The 23564-nt window shown below is 33.4% G+C and overlaps 3 protein-coding genes across 4 annotated transcripts; all 3 read right to left on the bottom strand.

Moving 5' to 3' along the window:
* Nucleotides 1–2423: 2423 nt before the first annotated feature.
* On the bottom strand, nt 2424–6952 carry LOC137811873 (bifunctional riboflavin biosynthesis protein RIBA 1, chloroplastic-like). Its single transcript, XM_068613730.1, has 7 exons — nt 6433–6952; nt 5710–6046; nt 5378–5599; nt 4934–5256; nt 4369–4498; nt 3340–3636; nt 2424–2961 (listed from the first exon to the last, which is right to left on the bottom strand). The coding sequence occupies exons 1-7, from the start codon at nt 6474–6476 to the stop codon at nt 2716–2718; spliced, it is 1599 nt and encodes a 532-aa protein (XP_068469831.1). The 5' UTR covers nt 6477–6952; the 3' UTR covers nt 2424–2715.
* Nucleotides 6953–7408: 456 nt separating this feature from the next.
* Nucleotides 7409–13816, bottom strand: LOC137811872 (uncharacterized). Its single transcript, XM_068613729.1, has 14 exons — nt 13649–13816; nt 13285–13361; nt 12745–12906; nt 12346–12559; nt 11881–11967; nt 11663–11802; nt 11121–11201; nt 10783–10847; nt 10282–10457; nt 9702–9832; nt 9512–9599; nt 8459–8672; nt 8270–8373; nt 7409–8025 (listed from the first exon to the last, which is right to left on the bottom strand). Exons 1-14 carry the CDS (start codon nt 13814–13816, stop codon nt 7630–7632), a joined length of 2103 nt encoding a protein of 700 aa, XP_068469830.1. The 3' UTR covers nt 7409–7629.
* Nucleotides 13817–14924: 1108 nt separating this feature from the next.
* Nucleotides 14925–18295, bottom strand: LOC137811871 (2-carboxy-1,4-naphthoquinone phytyltransferase, chloroplastic). Of its 2 annotated transcripts, none has more exons than XM_068613727.1 (11): nt 17979–18295; nt 17666–17903; nt 17083–17186; nt 16636–16707; nt 16389–16527; nt 16190–16296; nt 16013–16112; nt 15890–15928; nt 15684–15794; nt 15487–15552; nt 14925–15405 (listed from the first exon to the last, which is right to left on the bottom strand). In XM_068613727.1, the coding sequence occupies exons 1-11, from the start codon at nt 18065–18067 to the stop codon at nt 15277–15279; spliced, it is 1194 nt and encodes a 397-aa protein (XP_068469828.1). In that variant the 5' UTR covers nt 18068–18295; the 3' UTR covers nt 14925–15276. The 2 variants fall into 2 exon arrangements, with proteins under 2 accessions (XP_068469828.1, XP_068469829.1); XM_068613728.1 differs by having other exon boundaries at nt 15911–15928; nt 17979–18265.
* Between the last annotated feature and the right edge of the window lie 5269 nt (nt 18296–23564).

Below are 23564 nucleotides of genomic sequence, written 5' to 3'. Positions count from 1 at the left end.
TTTCTTAGGTTTTCCATTATCATTGCGAAATAAAAGAAGGCAAAAACGTCTTTATATATAATGATTAAGTTAGCCTCTTTTGAGGTAAATTTTGTAGAGTTACCATACTTTGACATTTCTATTACTCTCTAACATCCAGATTATGATTTCATAATTATTATTGTACTATAATATTTAATTTATTTTTATTTATATAATATAATATTTATTATAAATAACAATTATCAAAATAGATGTAGATAAAGAAGACGGTGTAATAAAATATTCTTTTCATCTTTTTAATGTCAAGTTAATAGAGTACCGATATATTGACAATATCGGCAAACTCTTTCTCTTCGACAATATTTAATATGAATAAAAATAACTTTTTTAATGAGTCATGGGATTTGCATGATTTAAAAAAAATCAAGATTTTTATACAAAAAAAATTTAAAATTGGGTTTGTTCCATAAGGATTGTTTTTTATTTCATTGTTCAGGGTTTCTCTATCCGCACTCTCCTTTAGTTTTTCAATTTAAACGATTTGATAATGGTTGTGTCACCGAAATTATATGACTAACTAGCTAATGAGTAACAACATAATTAATACTCAGCTAAACAAAAACTTAAATGACTATATATCAATTTAAGTAATCACATCTTCAACACTATATTAGTTAAGTACATATGAAAAAAATTCTTTATTTGTGGTTTTTATTTGATGATTTATGGTAATTAATGTTGGGTTGTTAGTTAATATAGTGTTTGTAATACTGTATAATTATGTTGATAGAATGAAATCAGCTTGTGACTTGACAATAAAATTTAGAAAACAAAAAACTTAAATACCATGATATTATCCTTTGCAACACCTTCAAATGATGCCATGTCACAATTCTTATCTAATATAAAAAAAAAGATATTTTTCATTCCTAACTTTAATCAAACTTCTTATTCTAACTTTTTTTTATTATATATATATATACCTACTATTTTTTAACGTGGTTCATACTCCTCACTTATTAAAATAGTGATATTCACACAAAATTACAGGCTTTTTTAAGATTTACATCTTTTAAATTAAAATTATTATTTTTACGATCATGTCATGTCAATATAAATCACGTTTTATTTTAGATTATCATAATTAGTATTATTTTTAAATATAAATTAATTCATATCGTTTAATGACATAGGTTTTTCTCTTTATGAGTGAAGTATTTATTAGTGAACTATCTTTAAGCAGTTCTACAAATGCTCTTCGAATTTCAAGACATGTTTGGATCTCAAGGATTCCTAAAACTCAATTTACTTAAACTTTTTTGTGATAGAAAAATGCTATTAACTATAAATTTGAAAGGAAATCTTATTTTATTTTAGGTTGTAATAGAAGACATTGTCTTTAAAACAGTAGTGATTGGAGATTGTGAAGGTTTTTAGTACTAAAAGACAGAAGAAGGAGAGAGGCCAACTTCTAGAAGCTAGACAAGCCTTTGAATAAACTTAGAAGGCTAACAACATCACATGCAGCACAACAAGCTGATAAAAATAAAATAAAAAAATGCAGCACAACAAATTAAACAGATGGAAAATGACACTTGTAAATTATACAAGTCAGAATTTAAAATCCATTTATAGGTAACGTTGATAGAGCTGGGGTTTGTGGCTGGAGCAACATAAAAAACCTTGCGCCCTACCCTTTCAAACAAAAATATATCCTTTCAATCAATACAAATAAAATAATTTCCCCCTGCACCTCCATGGGTTGTGTTGTTGGCGCCACTCCCTTGTTGTCACCCACTCTCTTGTTCATCCATAATACATCAATACATTACAAATTATACATTCTAGAAGGTATTTCCGATTCCAGAAAAAAATATAAGTATATCAAATTGTGCAAAATCCAAATATATTAATATATTAATACATTTTAGATTGTCCATTCTAAATGATATTCTCCATATCCAAAAATACATATTAGACTCTGTAATCTAAAATATATTTTTTCTAGGACAAGTTTGTCATTTTATTCCATGGGTGCAGAATGCAATCTCAGGGCCTCAACTTCTTGGCTAGCCGATGCATTTTATCAAACAATTTGGAGGCATCATTGAAGGTCTATGGCCATGTTTTAGAAGAAATGCCAAACTCAAGGATATTGACTCTATCAGATTGCATTTTATACTTATAAAACTAAATGTAGATCCCATTATCTTAGTTGTAGATTCATGTTCAAAGAACAATGGGAGTGATAGCCGAGGATAAGATTGAACGTTATTCCAATAATGGAAGACTTTGGAAAGGGTTTAAGAAAAAGGGATTGTGTTTGGAGGTCGGGATTGGATTGGGTGGTGATGGGTTTGGGTAACAAAAAGCTCAGTGTAAACGTTGTACCTTTCAGATAACGAACCTCTACAAAAGCACACAATACTGTAAAATGAAACTACAGAAAAGACGCACCTTTACATGTATATCATGAACACAAGAAAGCTAGAAAGTGAACCTCAAATTTGTGTAGACAATGCCCTATATATCATCTACGAGACTACGATATAAATTACATGGCACTTGATAAAGTTTAAGAGTGACAAATGTTTGACGAAGCCTAATTATATAGTCTGCCAGAAGAAAAATCAGGCAAATGAATCAGAAAAAATAAATCAAGAGCTCCCATGGAAAACCACTTCCTCTTTGCTGTTTATGACATAAAATTGTGTATCTGGCAAAAAAAGCAGGCTATAAGCCAGGAGCAGCATTAGAATCATCACCACTGCCGGCTTTACCATTGCCACTCTCTGGCAAGCCATATACGTGACCCATTTTCACACGTTTGGTCTCTAAGTATCTCTTGTTCTCTTTTGTGACAAGTGATAACAATGGTATCCTACCGGAAATTGTCAAACCATAACCTTTGAGCCCCACGTATTTTGCTGGATTGTTTGTCATTAGCTTCATAGAACGAACACCCAAGTCCCTCAAAATCTGCAAATGCAATTTCAAATTCCAACCTTTTGACTCAATACCAAAAATAAATAGCATGAAATTATATGTTGCACCAGATATAGCATGCCAATGAACTTTCATCTCGTCGTAAACTTTTACATTCCAATCACAAAATGATATACACAGTAAATTTATTGTAATAACTATTTGAAAGGTCAGATCTACCATAAAATTTCTAATTAGTTAACATTTTTACCACATTTTCTAAAAGTCAGATCTACCATAATTTCAAATTCCAACTTTTTACCCTCGGTGCAAAGAAATTAAACTCCATTGTAAATCACCATGAACGAAGAAGTGAGACTTAAAAGAATCACATTCAATATTCCACTTATTAAGTATTTTTACTATAATTACCTGTGCACCAATTCCATACTCCCTTGAGTCAACAGGCAATCCCAACTCTTCATTAGCCTCTACAGTGTCCCGTCCATCATCCTGTAGGTTATAGGCACGAAGTTTGTGGCCCAACCCAATGCCCCTTCCTTCATGTCCACGAAGATAGACCAATACACCTCTACCAGCAGTCTCAATCTGTTGCATTGCAATAGAAAGCTGATTTCCACAGTCACATCTGGCAGATCCAAATATGTCTCCTGTGAGACACTCTGAGTGTACCCTCACAAGTACATCATGTCCATCACTAATGTCACCCTGTCAAGCTATAAACAGTCAAAACCACGACATTGGCTAAAAGTTTACTATTAAGCAAATTAATTTTCTAACATGGAAACAAGTTCAACATAAAGGCTTCAGGCTTATAAACATACCAGCAAACACCTTAAAGGCAAAATAATGAAAAAAAAGGCTGAACATCAATTTATCCCCATATAAAAAAAATACTATGACAACGTTAGTTTATATGATAATAGGCTTACATACATTTGTAATTCCTTAAGTTTACCTCGAGTATCACCCCTATACTTTAAGAGTTTGGCCTTAATCCCAATAGTTAAGATAATTAGCTAAATTAATCACTTATTTAATAAGTTTTCATCACATGAGATCTTATGTCATGAATTCAACCATGAAACTTATATGCTTAAAAGGGTGTATTTTCATAATTCTCACAAAGACACTAATTGAAATAAGCTTAAAAAAACTTATGAGTCGTAAGTCATTTTAATTTTCAGACAAAGAAATTTGGAAATATCAATAAAAAGGTTGGATTTAAGCATAGCAAATAAGGATATAATGCAGTGCAGTATGGTTAACATAGACGAAGCTGCCGGGTGATTTTAATTCATGTTGTTCTACGATACTGGCATCCTTTCTATTTTCACATTTTCCCGTTGTTATTTATTTAAAATATTCAGTCCAACTATGAACACTGTTCACACGTGTTGCTACAAATAATAGTCCAACATAAACACAGGTATTGCTCACCTTAACCATTGTAATATGCTCAATGCCATCTAAAAGTGATCTATAGCAGTTAGCTGTAAATGGCCCCCACGTTGTTGGTATTACTGCAGAACCAGCAGGCTCTACTAGTTTATCTCTCTTCCTTCTATATCTGCAATAAAAACAATTGTCCATCTCTCGAGTATTCAAAGAAAAGTATCCAGGAAGCAAAAACCAGGGAAAGGACAATAATGTAAGGAAAAACAGAAATAAAAGCACAAAATCGAATAAGCATTGAGAAAATTCTAACTGTTCATATAGATTTTTCTTGTTCAATGGCACTCTAATTGTGGTACATATAATGGAATAAAAACAAAATAGAATTCCTCTTTGTATAATGTTATTTGAAAAATCCATCGATAGTAAATAAAATTAAATCAAATATACTTCATAAGCAATTATTGTAGTTATTTGGTAGTGACCTCAAAAGTCAAAAGTATCACAGAAAGACAACTTTGGGTATTTAAATTATAATTTCAGGAGTTGAAACTTAAAGGATATCATAAACATGCATATAGTGCATGTTTCAAGAAATATAAAGACTTACCTTATTAAGTCAGCAATAGAAACAATTTTTAAATTTTCACGCTCTGCAAACTGTCGAAGCTTAGGTAATCTAGCCATTGAACCATCATCATCCACAATCTCACACAGAACTGCTGCAGGATTCAGACCAGCAAGTATGGCAAGATCAACTGAAGCTTCTGTATGTCCAGCTCTCTTCAGCACACCACCCTCCCTGTATTTTAGTGGGAAAATATGGCCCGGACGGTTGAAATCACTTGGTTTTGAATCTTTGGATGCAAGGGCAAGGACTGTTGTAGCCCTATCACGAGCTGACACCCCTGTGGTAGTACCGTGTTTAGCATCCTACAAGTACAAGGTAAAAATGAAGTGTAGTGCTTTTAGCTAACATTGACAAAGGAGGACCATTATCATAGAGACATAGAACAACTACATACGTGTAATGCATGCACCAAATTGTACATACCACTGTTACAGTGAACGCTGTGCGAAGTTTCTCGTCATTATACTGACTGTTTACCATCAAAGGAAGGTCCAATCTCTCCAAATCTTCCTCCTTCATGCTTATACACACTATCCCAGTTCCATGCTTCACAATAAAAGCCATGGCCTCAGGTGTAGCCAACTCCGCAGCCATTATCAGGTCTCCTTCATTTTCCCTATCCTCGTCATCTACAACCACTACCATCTGAAAGCACAAATTTAGTTCATAAATGCAAAACCAAAACCTTTGACACTATAAACCTCCCCTTCACTAAACAGAAAAAGACAGATCCCATAAACAGAGAAAGCAACAACCTTTCCGTTCCTAATGTCTTCAATGGCCTCCGGTACGGACGCAAAACCTTCTGTTGGACTATCGAAGTCATACTCGTCATCATCATCAGAAAAACCACTGCCTGCTGGCACTGCTGTGTCTATTCCCGGAGTTCCAAATGCCGCGACATCACGTTGCCCCTCAGCTCCGACACCATTACTGTTTGGATAAGATCCCAAGACTCCTCGTCCAGAGGTCAATGTAGCTTTAATTCTAAAAGTAGCACTGGAGTTGAGTTGGACAAAGGCCAAATCCGACCCATGTCCACTGAGTGAGAACTTGTGCAACCCAGTGAACAATTTCAATTGTTTGCATACACTACATCACACAGGAGAGCAGCCAAAAGATACAATTAGCAATTTTGACATCCAAAATGTGATATCACAGACACAACATGTGCACATAATGATATATAAAAACCCCAGCTCCTGAAATTAAACATGCTTGATTGAATCCACACACTAATATGCCCAATTAAATTCACAAAATGGACATCCATAATTCAGAAATGAAAACTATGCCAATCTTAATTTCGTTTCAAGCGAGATGCTAAACTAGTGTTGTATTGAAATATCAAAATTATGAAGAACACGGGCTAAACTAACCCAAACGAGAACCATACATTCGTAAAGTAAACTTCAAAAAAGAAAAAGAGAGAGGGGAAATGGTGTATGAAGTGATGGAATGGGGAGATGGAAACAAACCTAGGGCGGTAGAAAGGAGTGGAGAGACTGATAGAAGAGGCCATTTGTGTTGAAGGGTTTTAGCGAACTTGTTTGCGTTGCGTAATTTGAATATTCCAAAAAATCACACCCTTCTTACCTTGTCTCTTTCGTCAATTCATCAACTCTAAGCCTGGATAAGTGGACGCTCCGACCCGTTTAAGTCCGCTTTTAAACGGACGGATAAGTCCTAACCACGAAATAAACGGATTTTTTCTGGCAAAAGCTCTCAGATAGCACCGCTTCGCCGGTTCTAATAAATATAGGTAAAATATTATTTTCAAACAGCGGATCTTCTTCGCGGAGGCGCCACCGCGTGTTTGCACCGGCGACGTCGCTGTCTCCTCGCGCTGAAATCGGCAGGTTTTAAAAATGGGTCCGCAAAAGGTACGCGGATCCGAACCCGTTTACCTACCGACTTCAATGAACACAAACGTGGAGTGGCCACTGTAACTGTAACGATGGACCTCAATAATTACATGTGTGGAAATTTCTGTTTTTCTTCCTAATTTATTTATTTAATCTTCATCCGTGTAACATTGAATTCCACCATTCCAACAACTAAGGAAATTAGTGAAACAGTAATGATTAACAAACAAAAATACTATCATTTTATTTCAAAATTTAATTTTGTTTATTTTTATTAGTTAAATATAATATTTTATTATTAAAAAAATATTGTAAAGTGAAAATAAGAAAAAGAATTTAAATCTCAAACATAATTTCCTTTCTTCACAGTGAAAAAGAGAGTATTAATTTCAATTGTTAGATTAATTACGTCCTTTTGGCATGCAGGTGAAAAGTAACATTTTTGTACATAATATTTAGCAGATGTGAAATTAAAAAATCTTTATTACCATTAAAATATTAATACTCTAAATCTTTCTACTCAATTCCAATAATAAAAGATTGACAGAGATAATTCATGAAAAATGTGAAGGTGTAAAGAGTTACTATTACATGCTAAGAGTATCCCTATAGCATTTCTTCAAACTATGTCCACATTCTACGTGTTCTTGTTTTGCAGAACCAACAAGTACCATGTGGAGAGATCTGCACTTGAAGTTCAGCATAAACACATCTTTCAGAGGAGAAAATTTTGCTTACTTACTAATTCTCCCTATATAAGAGATACACAGTTTGTCTTGCAAATACCAATTCCCAGAAGTCTACTCATGATCATCTGTATTCAGGAGGAGGATGTTTCAATCTCTCAAATATCTCATCAAGGGAATCAGATGAAGATTTTGTGTTTATAATTGACTCGTGAGCATTAGCTATAGGAAGGAATCTCTTGGAATCAATGTTAGATCTTAAACTTTTAAATCCATGCATCATTGATTCCCATCTTGAGGCCGACACTGATGATGAGGGTGCTGAACTTGTGTTCTGAGAATCAGTGTCATTACTTGTAAAGGAGGAAGAAACTCCTTCTTGGGTCAAATCTTTTCTAGACACTTCCTCGTTGAAGTTTGTCCTCAAGGCTGCATATTTTCTGCTGCCAAATTTTCTACTCAAGTCATTGCCTTCATTTTCCTCTTCCACTGTGCTGGTAGTGGCACTCTCATTCAGATCCTGAAGAAAAAATACACGGAGGGGAGAGAGAGTTTGGTTACAATAGTTAATTAGTAGCACAAGACTAGCCTCAAGATAATGCATTTGAGGTTTCTTCTACAAATCTTTGTTCAGTTGCTGATAAAATTTTCTTGGTTCAGTAAGACATATATAAGCTTAAGAATTTGAGCCAGTTTTCAAATTGGCACACATTCTAAGATTTTAAGAAGAAAAATGATCATGCCTAGTGGTTTTAGATGCATACCGTGGCCTTGCTGGTAGACTCAACATCCATAGTTATGCTGAAATTCCTTGCCAGAGGGAAAACAAGTTCACCAACTTTGTGGCCTTGCTGGAGTAGAGAACGTTCTGAGGAAAGGTAATAAATTTGATGTAATGGAGTTACTCCTCCAAAAATAAGGATTTTGTAGTAACTAAAAAGGTTTGAACTCACCTCTCTGCAAGATTATTACCCCTGATGGGTCAAATCCATCCATATCTTCTGCATCATCATTCAACTTAAATATTTTGCAATTCCCACAATACTTGATGACCCGGTCAAAAATATTTCCTGCTATTAGTGAAGTGTATATAACCATTATCAGGGGGTAAATTTTGTTGAATCCTCTTCCAAAAAAGGGAACAGCGTCATTGATTCTTCCCATTTTCTGCACAACAAATACACTATTACAACAATATTAGGGAAGAGGTCAGGAATCTAATTAACAGTGATCAGGTGAAGCTATTTTAAACAACATGCAGTGACAAATTGGATGTTAATTCATTGCATAAAATTTCATGTTATCATTCTTTTGTTTGTTTGATGGAAACACTTTCCTAAACTTCTTACTATGGTTGTTTGCCCCCAAAGTGTGTCCTCCTTGTCAATCTTTGTTATTAATTTTTTACCATATAAAACCATCACAAAACAAGGATTAAAACAGAGAAAAAAAATTGTTTTTATAAGAGCTATAGAATACATAGTTTCTGTAGGTATATGAATTAAAAAGAAAAGTTAGAATAAGTACAGAGATCAAAAGATTACTTTAACCATTTTTATTCATTTATTATAAACATAAAATATTCAACCAATCCATTCCTTTATTACCCCAAATTTGGAGGAAATTATTAGACAAGGTCTTATGAGGTAAATAAGGCTTCAAGTGAACAAGTGAAATTATTTTAAAGTGTATACTATGATCTTAACTTAGTAAATTTTAAGGATTGAAGTTCACTTACTCTACAGTAGAGACAATATTATTTTAAAGGAACCATACATAAAAATTATGGTTTTGTTGGCATAGGCCCTAAGGGCAGATGTTAAGAACACAGAAGTTTAAAGGTTTTTACTGAAATATAAAATGAAAAAGTAATTTATTTTAACTTTTTTCAATAAAACCTAACTCATAGTAATAGTAGGCACACATGCTACCTAAGAACACCAATGATTAAAGACAACATCATAATTTTAGAACAACAAATTAAGCACCAGTAAATAGTAAAATACTTTCTCAAAAATGGTTTTTCTATGCCCTCCAATATTTATGAGATTGAGAAAGTTGTATGAAATGGGTGCGGCATATCTTGCAATCATCCTACACAAAAAAAATTACATGCAGAGGCAAAGAATTTAGAATAAAAATTCAACACTTCACACAAATGATAAAAAAATAGTATATTTAAAGAAAGTGACTTACGAGCATATCATAAGCAAGCTTACTGAGCTTGTTTGCTTTGGAGTCAGGGAGTAAATCATCATCGTTCCCATTTTAAACAAGGAATAATATGTACAAATACACATATACATCAAGGGGATGAAAGCAGCTAACTGGAAAAAAATTCAAACAGTCATTTATCAGGAAAATGAACAAAGAAAACTATTAGTTTCATGCATCAGTCTACTTAAGCTGCAGAAATTATTTATCTTTCTAGGAATGTTTCATCTTTCTCACTGGAAAAATTGTGTCTTTTCTAAACAAACTCTCATGCAGAAATGATTTGTAGGAACTATTTTATTATTAATTTTTAATTTATGGACAAACCATTTTTTTAAAATATTTAAGAAAACCCTTCTGCAATGAATATCAATAATTTGAACTCACAAAAGTCCAATGGAAGCAGCAAGCCTCCATTGGATTATGGTGTTAATTGCTAAGTGAAACAATCTTGATTATCAGATCTAAGGAAAAACTATACCCTTGACAGAAAAAAAAAACTTCAGAGGAAAATTAATTTATTTCAAATAAAAGTATATTGGAACAAGTCTACAAAAATTACCTGCACAAACACCTCTTGCTTTCCAGAAACGTGTACTAGGATAGAGAAAAGGGATAAATCAACTCCACTGGTTAGTATGGTAGCCTCTGCTAATAGAATTGCAAATGACATGCAGCCCAATATAACAGCCAATGATTTCTCAATATGTTTCCATAATATACATCTCCATAGAAACTCTGTGGTAAATTTACAATTCAGTAAGATATAATGGTTCTCTTTAGTACCTAATAAGAAATTCTTTGTGAAGATCCAAACTCTAATACTTCTGTAAAAGAAAAGAAAATGACTTTATGGTGATGATTTTGTCACACAAAATTATCATCTACATAGCTTTTATATTTGGGGACATAGATTTAAAGAGATCAGTTTTAATACCATAAAGTATAACTAGTCAGTCTATAGGTGACATCCTACTTTTTCTTCCATGCATGGAGAAAACAATGCATAAATTTATCAGAAAAAGAGTAGAAAGAGCACATAAATTTAATAAGTGGCAAGTACCAATTATTTCCAAAAATGCACCTACTTTGCCTGTGCGTTCAGGCCTCAAGCATGAAGTATATTTCCTGCAACAGTGAAAAAAATACCTTTTAAATATATCTTTAATCTCAAAATAAATAGCATAGAAATTCTCTCCCTATGTTGCTTTCAAATTTGTTGGCTATAAGAACCCTTTTGTCTAAGATATGTCTGATTATTTTACGTATATTCAAGAACCAACTATTGGAATCATATAAGCTCACAAAGTTTGCTTACTATAGAGGCATAATTTGTTCACTGTCAAAAGAGCAACGATGAAGAGACTGAAAAATTGAGAAAAACTGTAGGTTAAGACAAACCATCCTGTAGTCTCACGACGCTCATAATTCTTTATGGTATCCTCCAGCTCAAGGGCTTCTATGACAAATTTTGTATATTCACTGCAAAAAGATAAATTCATAACACAGATTTTCTTAGGACATGCAGAGAATATGTATTTATTGAAAATAAGAGTAATTCAGTGAAGTATTATGGTATGTTGTATCAAATGGCATTTCAGAAACAAAGACATCACATCATCATGTAAACAGAAATGTGCATAGCACAAGAGGACATACATATACAAAAGTTAAACTCATTAGCCTATATTTTCCTAGTCATGTTGCATTCAATTGTCAAGATTTCACGTAGTGTCAAGCTATTTCAATGAGGCAAGGGATATTTCTAAAGGAGCAAAATCACCTCTGGTTAGAAATTTCACATTAACTAGAGATTAGGACATTTTATAGTATATAAAATCTCACCTTATAAGTTGGTTTCTATAAGATCCAATTCTTAATACTCTTACCAGAGTCTTGCATAACCCTAGACAAACTTCTAAACCCAGAAAATTAGTGGCTACCTTCTATATCGGTAGTACTGTTCACAAGCTCTCTTAAGACGACGTCTTAGTGATGCCATAGATTTGTCATCTATGTCGTAATCCATGTCACTTTCTCCTAGTCTTCCTCCTTGTGGTTTAAAGGAGGGGTCTTCCTTCAACTGGAAAAGCCAGTTATACATGTATATATCAATAGAACATTTTGAATTAAAATACCAGCATTTATAAAAAGACTTTACCATCTGAAGCAACATTTTGTCAATTATATTCATGTAGGGTCTCAAAGAATCCCGCTTGGACATTTGCTTTGATGTTGCCTGTGTGATCTGACAATGGCACACCATGAAAAATCATATCTGCAAAGAATAAAGGATAAAAAAGAAAGCATTTCTTTTTATCATTGCAATGCAGATTTAGTTTGATCCACTAATATATGCACACCAAATATTTCAATCAAGTGAATGTTGCTCATCAAGATGAAAGAATGGAAAATTTTCTGCAGTTTTATTGTAGTCCTCAAATTGAAATTGGATGAATAACAAACAAGAGCAATGATTAATATTGCAGGGCAGGATACTTAAAATTACATGACAACCATCCCTCTTTCATGAAAAGAGACAATGAATGCAAACTCAGAAGACTTTACACAAAATGAAAATTTAATTGTTAGAGGATCATTGTAGACAATGGTATGAATGGCTTACAACAATAGCATTTGAAAAATTACGATGAGCATCATCTAATTTGACTGCCATTTTTGCAACTTTATGTGAAAGAACTTTTTGCTCAATGCTCCAATCTGCTTTTAACCAAATACCCTTTGGAATTTCACTCAAACCAAATCCAAGTAGAAATGCACCAGTAACCAGTCCAAATGTATTGGAGCAAGCCATGGCAAAACCCGAAATATTACCTCTCCTGAAAATTATGCAACGTAAAATTAGTAGAGGTTTAGCTTGCAATGATTTAAAAGTTTGACAGTGTACAGAAAAATTGAAAGTTGGATATAAAATTAATTTGCAGATAACTAGAAGAATGGTTCACATCCAATGATTCAAGTAAATAAATGAAAGATAATAGAAATATAAAAGAAAGAAGCAGACCAATAATTTTTGTGTAGAGAAATTAGTAAGATCACTCCAAAGAGTGCCACAGAACCGAGAGACAGATAGAAAACAAGGTTTCGGTGTAAGCTGGTCCTCAATCTTGCTTTCACTGTAAAGTCTCCAGCATCTTCATAACCCTGAATAGTGGGAACCACAGCCCTGTTTAGAGAAATAATTTAATACAGAACTATGAGTGTGTATTTCTATTCACCTAGCTGCCATAAACATCCTAAATATTGCAGACAGTTTCATATCAACTAGGATAAGTCAAGAACAAATCAAAATGCTGTCAATTAGAAAAGTAATGGAAATATTCTCATGCTCGGTTTTCTAGCTGCTGCTGCTGCTTATTTCCTCTACATGTGAGTTTATTTGTACATTTAACATATTATAACTAACAAGGAAACAAAAGGGTAGCTTAAAAACAATTTGAATTTGTGTAGAAGACTTGATGGAAGCATATGTAAACATCATATAAAGCTATTAAATTTCAAAGGAATTAGTTAAGTGGAACCAGATTACAGGGAAACAGCTTACCATGTAAGTAAGAAGGTACTCCAATATGACAAACTCCATAAGAAAGATATTGCTCCATTTTCATCATTATTTAGTGCCTATCAATGAAGGGAAATGACTTGACCATGTTGCAGTGAATCAAATACCACAAAGTAAAATATCGGTTAATGAAAGAAATAAACTCTAATTTCATTCTATTTCTTCATTAATTACTCCTCTCAAGAACGCAAATTTTGAGAACAAACTATACTCAACTAGAAAGCCATTTTCCCTTGAATGTTTAACTCTATTTCTTGTCTCGTGTAATATGTGCAAAACAATAAAAACCACAGAAAACTGAAATATATGTGTATGCATTGAGAAATTAGTATAGAAATAGAAATACCGTCCAAATATCTGCAGGGACAAGGATGATGATGGAGACGGAGCAGAACCAGGTGTATGCAACGGTGAAGAACACATATTTGGGTACATCAGGCCCAGAGAAATATTTCAAAGTAATAATGACCATGCCAATAGCCACGGGCAATGAGAACATATAGAACACCCACATTTTAATGTTACACTTGTCTTATGTTTCACGTTATACATGCATGCATGTCCCTTTTTTTTGTATGTACATCAGTTTCCTCTCCTTTTCTAATCTGGAAAACAATACACAGAAGATGGGAAATTGAAAAAAAGGATTTTATCTTAGGACCTAAGTTGAAGAAGAAGGAGAACCGGTCAAGAGAACCCCTTTTTTCCTCTTCACTACCTCATTTAGCATGCTACTTCCCCCATTTGTCATCTCTTTCTAAATGTTACATGGAAAAGTTTGGATCCAACCAAGGTAAAACTTCAGATTCAAACTATATAAGTTTCTTTGGTTTGGATTTCTATATTGCAAACTTCATTATATGAGTTTAAATATTGAATCCAAATACAACTTTATCCCACTCATACCTATACCATTTTTAAATTTAAGTCTGTTTTAATATAATTTTCTATTTTTTAATTTTATTTCATGTTTTAATATTTTATAATAAATATAATTATATGATCGAATGTACTCAAGTGTGTTTTAATATAATTTTCTATGTTTTCTTTAACAGGACCCTTTTGGAAGATGATTGGTTTCTATATTTTCATGGGATTAAAGGCTAGTCCTACTTTGTGATAGTTGTTGAACCTACTTGTTTTGGCACATAACATAAATTTAGGAAATCTAACTCTGTTTTAATCACAAGTCAATAAATATATAATAATAAATAAAAAAGTTTTACATATTTCAGTTTCATCTTGAAAATAAAAAATATTTAGGATCTTTTAACAACACAATAATTATGTTGTGAGAATTTTATAGGTATTTTTAATTGCACTAATTAAGATCTAATAGGACAAATGGTAATTTTAGTCTCTGTATGTGTAAATCGATAACAATTTAATCCATGAAAAAATATAAACTAAATATAGTTCAGTCATACAACATCTAGTTACTAAAACATAATTAGTTATTCTTTCCAACTTCTTACTTTATCATGAATAATAGAAGCTTATACACTTTGAGAATTTTTACACAACAGTTCATTTAATTAATTTGTAAAGCTAGAAGCATTTCGCTCTGTAACTCCGTGCCCATGACAACTGCAAGTTTTTTTTTTTAAACTTCAAACCAAATGTGGTAAATCCAATTTTTATTGTAATCTGTAAAGTTTCTTGTCAAATATGAAAGAATCAACATGTGATCTGATTTCACACAGAAATTCTTAGCACCGACTGTTGTGCTTCTAATCAACTAAGGGCTAACAGTGAAAGTTAGAGGTGCTTAGTGGAACCATCTTCTGCTTTCTGCACAACTCTTGATTGCTATCAATGTGTCATTCAATTTCTTCAAACTCATTTGGCCACAAGAAGGGGAAGAAACTGAGAATTGTTTCGAAACCATATGCATGAAGAAAGTGTTCATGACCCGAATCTTATGGCTGTTGCACCCCATAGTGCACATTATTTCCTCTTTGCATAAGCCAATCTTCAACTCAATATTGGCCATGATGTAAATGTTGTATTTCTTGCCAGTACTAAGCCTAAAGCCAGTGCAACTCCGAACAAAGCATGCAGCCTTACACAGAAGTACTTAGCCATGAAAATCTTATTTTTGTCCTGAAAGAATACAACTTAAGTTTAGCAAACTACAGGAAATACACCAGGGGAACAAAGACTCAGCACCAGTCTTTCACTTGCCTTGTGATTGTCTTCGACAAATCTAATGACCAGGTTTCCCATCGGCAACGTCAATGCACAAAGGAACTAGTACAATCATTTTCATAACCAAAAGAACAACCATAAGTGCATGGTCCAAATTAACAAAATAACAACTATAAAAAAAGGAAACTATCCAAAATGAGATGCAAAAAAGGACTGTGTTTAGAAGTACATACTATACAAGTGAGAGGAAGTGCCTTGCTTAGACCAAAAACAGCCAAAAGAGCATAAAGCATCAAGACTGCCCCTTTCACTACCTCTGCACCTTTCTTAGTGCCAAGTCTAACCTGAAAGAGAAATGGAAAATAAAATAAGTAACACGGGCAGATTTACATTGTTAAGGTGAAGAAGAAAAATGTTAAATTAAACAAAGTGCATGTACCAAAGGTGACATTTTCCCAACCTCTTTATCTCCTTCCACCTGTGGAGTGCATAAAAACATGCCACCTAATCAAAGTTACTCAAAACCATAAAATAGAGAGTTCAATTACAGAAATGAAAGTACCTGATGGAAATGACTGCAAAACAATATAAGAGATGTTGTGAGGCCAACAAGAATTGATGCAGAAAGAACTGTTCCACTTAAAGGGACATGGTTCATCACACTGTCCAAAACATTCAGAATCAAAACCATGAAAATCAAATAGTGTAACTGACATTCTAATTAGGTAGCTGAGGTAACCTTGCACTGCCATGTAGTAAATAAAAAGCACTAGTAGCAAAAGGACCAAATGCTGCAAAGCATAAGGGCTCTCCCAGCCCCTGGTAGCTTAACCGAAATGGTGGGCACTGCAACATAAAAGGGCCAAGCAGAGAAATTGAAAGTTAATGACTACTGCACAACTTTCCAACACTATTCTCATGTCAGAAGAAACTTATACCTGATATATATAGCCACAAATAATTGCACAAACAAGAAACAACATTGAACGCATGTTTTTTTCTGCAACAGCAATCCAAGCCAACCCAATGAAGCCAAGAGCAAGACACAAGTACGCAGCAATGAAGGTTCCTTTACGACTTTCCAAATTCAACATAAGGAATAATCAAGCTGAGTTATTTCTCTGTATCAAATACAAAAGCAAAAGAAGACAGAAAACACCAAAACCTAGTCTGAGAAAAACTCACCTACCAACCAGGTTTACAACTGATTCCCTTTTGTTCTTGTCAACTCCAGTGTCAAAATCATGAACATCATTGCTGTCATGGCCAGGCATCTAAGAAATATTAGTATATTCCTTTAATTTTGAGTTGATAATTTTGTGTTGATAGACAGCATTCCCATCACTGTCTTAAGCACAAGAAGTTGATAAAATGGTTCCAGAACTACAGAGGACATTTTGTTAGTGTCCATGTTCCAAGCCTGTGATTTGGGTACTAGCAGTTTATTTTATATTTGACTGAAAGTTATGGCTTCCAGAAATTCGAATGATGTTGCTACCAGAATCCATTTTTATTATACATTTAACAAAATAATTTATAAATAGGGAGATTTTGTTGTGTTGAACAATCATTTACTTCTATTTTAAATTCACTCATTTCATCCCTCAGTCTCAAGACAGTATTGAAACATACCTTAAATTGAGCCAGGTAATAACAAGAACTGAGGAAGCCAGGAGAACAAAATAACATCTAGCTGAGAAGATCCCTGTCGCCAAATACGCTGCTGCACTGCCTACCTATCGAGAGAAACCAAGAAATAAATTAGAAATTCTCTCACACAGCATCCACATGTAGGATAATGATATAAAACAAAGCTGAAGATTGGGGCATTGCTTAAAATGACATGAACTCCCAGTGAAAAATATAATAATCTCCAGAGGAAAATCTTCTGCAGAAACTTAATATGCTTCAAAATATACTTCCTTCTGTCTATATAACTAATGTTAGCCTTCTCCCAGAGGTAAGCAAAAAGCTCAGGTTACTCTGCCAAAACAGGATGACCTAGTGCACAGAGATTTAACTATGTCATATATTGAACTTTTTTCAATCCACGAGAAAAAAATTATAACACTTGATTATGTTATGTCATGCAGAGCTAAATTGAAATCATCATGGACTCAAACTACCCAGCAATTTCTCGTATGAATACTAAGTGTGGCATCTTATTCCAAACTCATGCACACAGCAATTTCGACTTACAAGTTCAGATACTCACAGTGAGAGGAACGAATGCAACAGAGTAAATTGGCAACTTGATGGCTCTCCAAATCAATGTTTCCTTTGAAATATCCTCCTCAGTTTCCTCTCCAGAGTCTCCAATGACAGAAAGGGATAACTCCACTCCTCTTGCGCATAACACATGTTGATACTGTTTCCATCTTTCAACTTGCAACCTTCGTCCATATCTCCTATGGAAGACTTTTACAACACTACATGTTGATCTCTGCTGGGACCTGCGAATCAACGTTCTCTTCAACACAGCATTACAGAAACAATTCAGTTGGACAGATAGAGAAGAAGGAAGTTACCTTGTGAAGTAGCTCTGCAGCTGAATGTACTCAGGGAGTTTGTTGAAACCAGAAGAAACTTGGGTGAAGTTGCAGCACGTAGCAGCCATTTAGATTACTGCATTATCATATCTAGTAGGGTCTCTCAGAGAGAGGTAAGTGAGTTACTTGAGTTTGAGAAAAGGAGCAGAAGAGAAGTGATAGATAACTGAAACTCAAAGTGGTAACACTTTTCTCAATCTTTTTCCACTGCAGAATCCTATCTCCTTACATATTGTTATCCCTCCATGGACCACTAGAATGCTGCCATCTAAGATTAAGCTTAAAGGTGTGGCCATATTCTGATGACAACACTCACAACATATTAATTATTCAAGCAAAATAAAACATTACTGTGTCATGTCTCACTATTTAGGAAAACGAAAAAGTAAATAAGATCTAGTTGACAACAATTATAATAATATAATAATATTTTAAATTATAAAAAAAATATGATTAAAATATTAATTAATTAAATTGTTAAAATGAATATTTTTATTATTTCCGGTGTCAATCTATCACACCACCCTATTATATATTTAACACAGTTAATAGTTTATATATTTTATAGGAATTATAATGTTATGTGTAATATGTTTTTTATGTTTCATATTAATTAAATTTATTATATTTATTTTTTAGGTTTTTACTCTATACTAAATAGTTAAAGATATCATAAATTTTAATGTGAGCACTCTGTAATTTATTGTTTATTGGTATAATTGGTATAAAAACTCAAGAAATTGTTAATGTGTCTATGAAAGTATACAACCTTAAAAGTATAAAGGAAATAATTATTGAAAATGATTTTGGTGATATCTCTATTGGTAGGTATAAATTGTATTTTATTGCCTTAAGTAGATGTTTGTTCAAAATAATTTACTAATGATTGGTGGTGTGGACAATGTTAAAAGTAAGTCAAAGTTAAATAATGTTGCCTTTAATGTTATAAATTTGAGATAACTAAAGGTAAGTGTATATATTGGATATTTTTTCAAATTGAATTAATTTTTGTATTTTATTTGTGTTGTACATAACATCAATTATCTTATGATGAAAGTTAGGTGGGTCAAGTTAGAATCGAATCATGATGTTTTGGCTTTTATATTGTTAAGTAAAAAGAGTTGTATGACTATTAGTTATAGTTTTTTACTTCAATTCAAATATTGATATTAGAATCAATGTCATGAGTTCGATTCTCACTAAGATGTCAAGGGAAAGATTTTTGTAGGTGACATTGAATGTATGCAAAGTCAGGTAGATCAAGTTACCATCAAATCATGATACTTAGATTGTTACACTTTTAGGCTTTGTTTGTTTCAAGGGTTGTACTGTTCAAGAGGAAGGATGTGAGTGGATATCCATGGTTTGGATCAAGGGATGTGTAGGAAAATGAGAGAATGGATATCCATGAACAGTGATTTTTCTCATCCTTCTCATATGCAGAGATTTGGGGGGAAAGTCACCTAAGATAGTGATGTTTTCTCTTTTTGGCCTTTTTTTTTCTTTGTCATTAATGTAATAATATATATAATAATACCTTTTATTTTTATTATTTTTCTATCATAATTATCATATTATGATATTTCATACTTTATTATATATATTTTTTCTTCTTTATAAATTATTTTGTTGTACAATTCACTCTATATATAATATTTTTTTATTATAAAATATCCTCTAAAATATCTACATGGTTATGTATCTACATACAATCTAAATCAAAATCAATGAATATAAAAAACTTTCAAAATGTATAAATAAATATAACAATAAATTTGTATATGCATAAATAATATTATTTTTATGATTTTTTTCATGTTTTGATAATATTAAATAACTCGTATTTTTTAAAAATAATTATTTAATAGTATCGAAATAAATTATTCAATTGTACAGAAAATAATTTATAAATACAAGGATAAATTTGTAAACTTATATTTTACACTTTTAAAAAAAATTACTCACAACAATTACATCAGTCACAAACTCCCATAAACTTTCCTCACACATCCACTCTAACATACCTCAATCCAAACAACCTCACTTTCTTCACACTTTCTTCTCACATCCTCACACATCCACTCCCCAATCCAAACACACACTTAAGTATAAAGAGTTACACCCAAACCATTATATATAGTTTTTGGACTAGTGATAAACATTTGATTTAAAAAAAAAAAAATTAAAGTTATAACCTAGGTCAAGATGAGGTTACGAAAATTTGTGAAAAAATTAGAGAAATTATCATATAATTTATTAAAGAAAATTATACAGAAAACAATTTTAAAAAAATATATATAACCTTTGTTCAAGAGTCTAATAATAATGGTTTGATTTAACAACAACAAAATTTAGAATTTAGAGTATTGGATCATTATGAGATGACAACAAATTATGAAAAAAATATAAATGTTACCATTATAGTTTAATAAGAAAAACTACATAAAAATATTTTTAAAAATATATGTTCTTTGTTTGGGAGTCAAATTAGCATAGAGAAGATGCTAGTACTTTACACTTCCATCTTTCAATTAAATATGCAAAAGTTAATACAATTTTATAATATTTATTTTCTCCTTTGTTCTTACAACAAGGACCAAGAATACTCGAAAAAAGTTAACAAGACTTAATTTCTTTCCTTGGTGGGAACTCCTGACTTCTTCTCTTGGCTGGTACTCTCGGTTAATGCTCTCGGCTGACACTCTCGGCTTCTCCTCTAGGCTAGTGTTATCGGCTTCTCTTCTAGGCAGGTGCTCTCGGCTTCTCTTCTAGGCTGGTGCTCTCGGCTACTCTTCTAGGCTGGTGCTCTCGGCTTCTCCTCACGACAGGTGGGGGGTACCTGCAAGTCGCTCCGATGCCAAAGTCAGAAAAGGTTTAATATTCATCAGATAAAATCACTCTTACCTCTTTCTATCTCTGAGCTCCTATTTATAGAGTTTCTTTAATGGGCTTTCCCTTTACTCTTGGGCCTTCTTTCTGCACCTTTTTTATTATTTGTGCACCCCTCTTGCACGTTTTTATCTAATTGGGCTTTTACAACTTTTATATTTTTGTTTTATTCTTTTGTCTTCATTGCTTTCGGTCAAAACCTCTCGGTTTTAACTTAATCATCTTAATTGTTATACTATGTAGTTCTCGGCATGAACCTCTCGGTTTTACCCTATCAGTACACTAGCCCCCAAGACAGAAATATTTTAAGGTCTTGTAAAATATTCATGTCTTAATAAATTATAGTATATTTGACATTTGATTTGATTTGATATTGAATGCCTCGGTTTTTGTGCCTTAACTTGCTGAGTTAAGTTGATTTGACGTGAACTTCTTGTTGCAACCGTTAGATTATACCTTTTTGAACGGTTTAAGATTGCTTGCAACGTTTCAAATTCTAGGGTGTAACTTTGGGTTATAAATAGGGTCTTCTTCTAAATTTTTACGAATGTGTTTCGTTGTGTATTGAGAAAAGCAGCTTTCTTTCAATCTGTAACCAGTTCGTGCAAAAAGGTAATGTCTCTTTCAAGTTTTTCTGCTTCTGATGATTTTTCAAGCGTGGGTGGTGAATCAACTGGGCGAGTGGTGCGAGAAGAGGATCGTCAAGACTCGAAGTCTTCATCTGCTGCCCCTTCTTGTATGAATGATTCAAATGGAGCACCGGCTGTTGATGCTCCTCAAGAATTCGGCATTGTATTGCCTCAGAGAAATCTTCGTCCAGGTTACCAATGGGTTAATCCTAAAGTCCGAGAGTATTTGTCCAAATATCGTTCTGCTATCGAACTTCGTAGTTTCCTTTCCCATTCTCAAATTTATTATTCTGACATTGAAAATGATATTATTTATTTTCGGCGTGTTGGAGATGCCGACAATGTTTGTCATGGTCGAGAGGGTGATAGTTATGAGTTTTTTTTATTTTTATGCTTGTTTTTTTAGAGATCTTCATATTCGGTTGCCTTTGAACAACTTTCAAATAGGTGTCCTTAAATTCCTTAATGTCGCACCTACTCAGCTTCATCCGAATGGTTGGGCTGCGATGCAAGCATTTAGCATTTTGTGTAAATTGTTATTGCTTTCTCCTAGTCCTACTTCCTTCTTGTATTATTATAGTTCTCGGCCTGGGAAGCGGCCAGGATGGTTATCCCTTATTAGTAAATCCAATGTTTGTTTCCTTAAACCTTTTACATCGTCATACAAAGATTTTAAGGGGAGTTTTTTTAAGATTCTAATAGAGCCTGTAGGAAGAGAGTATTTTTTTGATGGAGATTCTCCAAGGTTTCCTCTGTACTGGACAAAAGATCCTGTGAAGTTTAACTCTATTTCATTTCATTCAATGGGTGTGACCGATCGTCATGTTATCGAAGTTTTTAGTCGGCTCTCGTACCAGGTTCCCACTCGCGCCTTGCTACAACTGTATACTTCACCAAATCCTCGAGAAGATCTGATTGGTACGTGGTTGTTCCACATTTTTGTTTTTTATAGGATAAAATATTTAACTTAGCTAAATGTTTTATTGATTTTCAGCTTTGATGGCGAGCACTAATCCGAAAGCTCGCTCGTATTTTTCGAAATTGCTGAACAAGGTGGGTGATGTAACTCCCCGTCGTGAAAATGTGGTGAACCCTGTGGTGGAAGAAGCTGTGGAACCCATTGTGAATGTGGAAGTGGTTGAACCAGTAAGTAATGTTGAGGCTGCCGGTCCTTCAAAGAAATCAAAAAAGCATGATAGGAATAGCAAGAGGTCGCATTCGTCCTCTCGGCGGCATCGTCAGAGTGAAAATGTTTCTTCCGAACCTCTCTCGGAAATGATATTTAGTGCTACAACGAAATATGCGAAGTTTGTTCAGACATCTTTTGGTGAATCGTCTTATAACATGCTGAAGACTATGGATGCTGCTTCTTTGGCAGATTCTGTTATTGAATTATCAAGCAGAAATCTTTTGATTGGAAAGATGCTGAAGGAGAAGAATGGAAACTGTGTGGCGTTATCTGAGTTTGACAAATTGAAGAATGACTTTGCTGAGTATAAAGAAAAAATGAGCTCTTTATCGGTGCAGTTAGAAGATATTAAAAAGCAGAGAAAGGAACGAGAAGTTGAAATAGAAGGTCTTGGGAAGAAAATTTCTGATTTGGAGAACGAAAACTTGAAATCTGTCGAAGAGAATGTTCGACTGTGTAAAGAAAATCAAGGCTTGAACGAAAAGGTATCGGCATTATCTTCTGCGAATGATTCCGACAAAAACACCATCAAAGCTATGGATGAGGAGATACATCAGCTGAGGACTAATGTTTTTGAAGCCGAAAGCTTTATTTTTGAACAACATAAGCTGGGTTTCGAGAAGGCTCTTCAACAAGCAAAATATTTCTATAAGATTCCTATTGATGAAGGGAATTTTGATGTTAAAAAGGATTTTTATAATGGTGAACTAATTCCTGTTAATGAAATTCCGGACAATGATGCCGAAGATATCAATATCGAAAATTAGGAAGATGTAGATGTTAATGTTTTGTTTATAGTTTTAGTTTACACGAGGAGGCTGTTTTGGTTTTGAAATGTTGGACTTATGTGTAAGTTTT

This window comes from Phaseolus vulgaris, chromosome 2, assembly GCF_000499845.2.
Source record: "Phaseolus vulgaris cultivar G19833 chromosome 2, P. vulgaris v2.0, whole genome shotgun sequence".
Classification (NCBI taxonomy): Eukaryota; Viridiplantae; Streptophyta; class Magnoliopsida; order Fabales; family Fabaceae; genus Phaseolus; species Phaseolus vulgaris.
Note: the sequence above shows the minus strand (reverse complement) of the source record. Positions and strands in the feature narration are given on the sequence as shown.

Bases quoted from the DNA above. Each gene is read 5' to 3' on its own strand.
- LOC137811873 (XM_068613730.1), bottom strand. From the start codon at position 6,476: ATGGCCTCTTCTATCAGTCTCTCCACTCCTTTCTACCGCCCTAG. The intron at 3,637-4,368 runs GTGAGCAATACC...ATAGCTTGACAG, and splicing joins AGCATATTACAATGGTTAAG to GGTGACATTAGTGATGGACA. The intron at 2,962-3,339 runs GTAATTATAGTA...TTGCATTTGCAG, and splicing joins AGTATGGAATTGGTGCACAG to ATTTTGAGGGACTTGGGTGT.
- LOC137811872 (XM_068613729.1), bottom strand. From the start codon at position 13,816: ATGTGGGTGTTCTATATGTTCTCATTGCCCGTGGCTATTGGCATGGTC. The intron at 11,803-11,880 runs GTAAAGTCTTTT...TGGCTTTTCCAG, and splicing joins ACAAAATGTTGCTTCAGATG to TTGAAGGAAGACCCCTCCTT. The intron at 8,673-9,511 runs GTATTTTACTAT...TTTGTTGTGCAG, and splicing joins GAAAAACCATTTTTGAGAAA to AAAATGGGAAGAATCAATGA.
- LOC137811871 (XM_068613727.1), bottom strand. From the start codon at position 18,067: ATGGCTGCTACGTGCTGCAACTTCACCCAAGTTTCTTCTGGTTTCAAC. The intron at 16,297-16,388 runs GTATAAGTTTCT...TTTATGTTGCAG, and splicing joins TTTGTGGCTATATATATCAG to TGCCCACCATTTCGGTTAAG. The intron at 15,553-15,683 runs GTATGTACTTCT...TGATTGTACTAG, and splicing joins CACTTCCTCTCACTTGTATA to TTCCTTTGTGCATTGACGTT.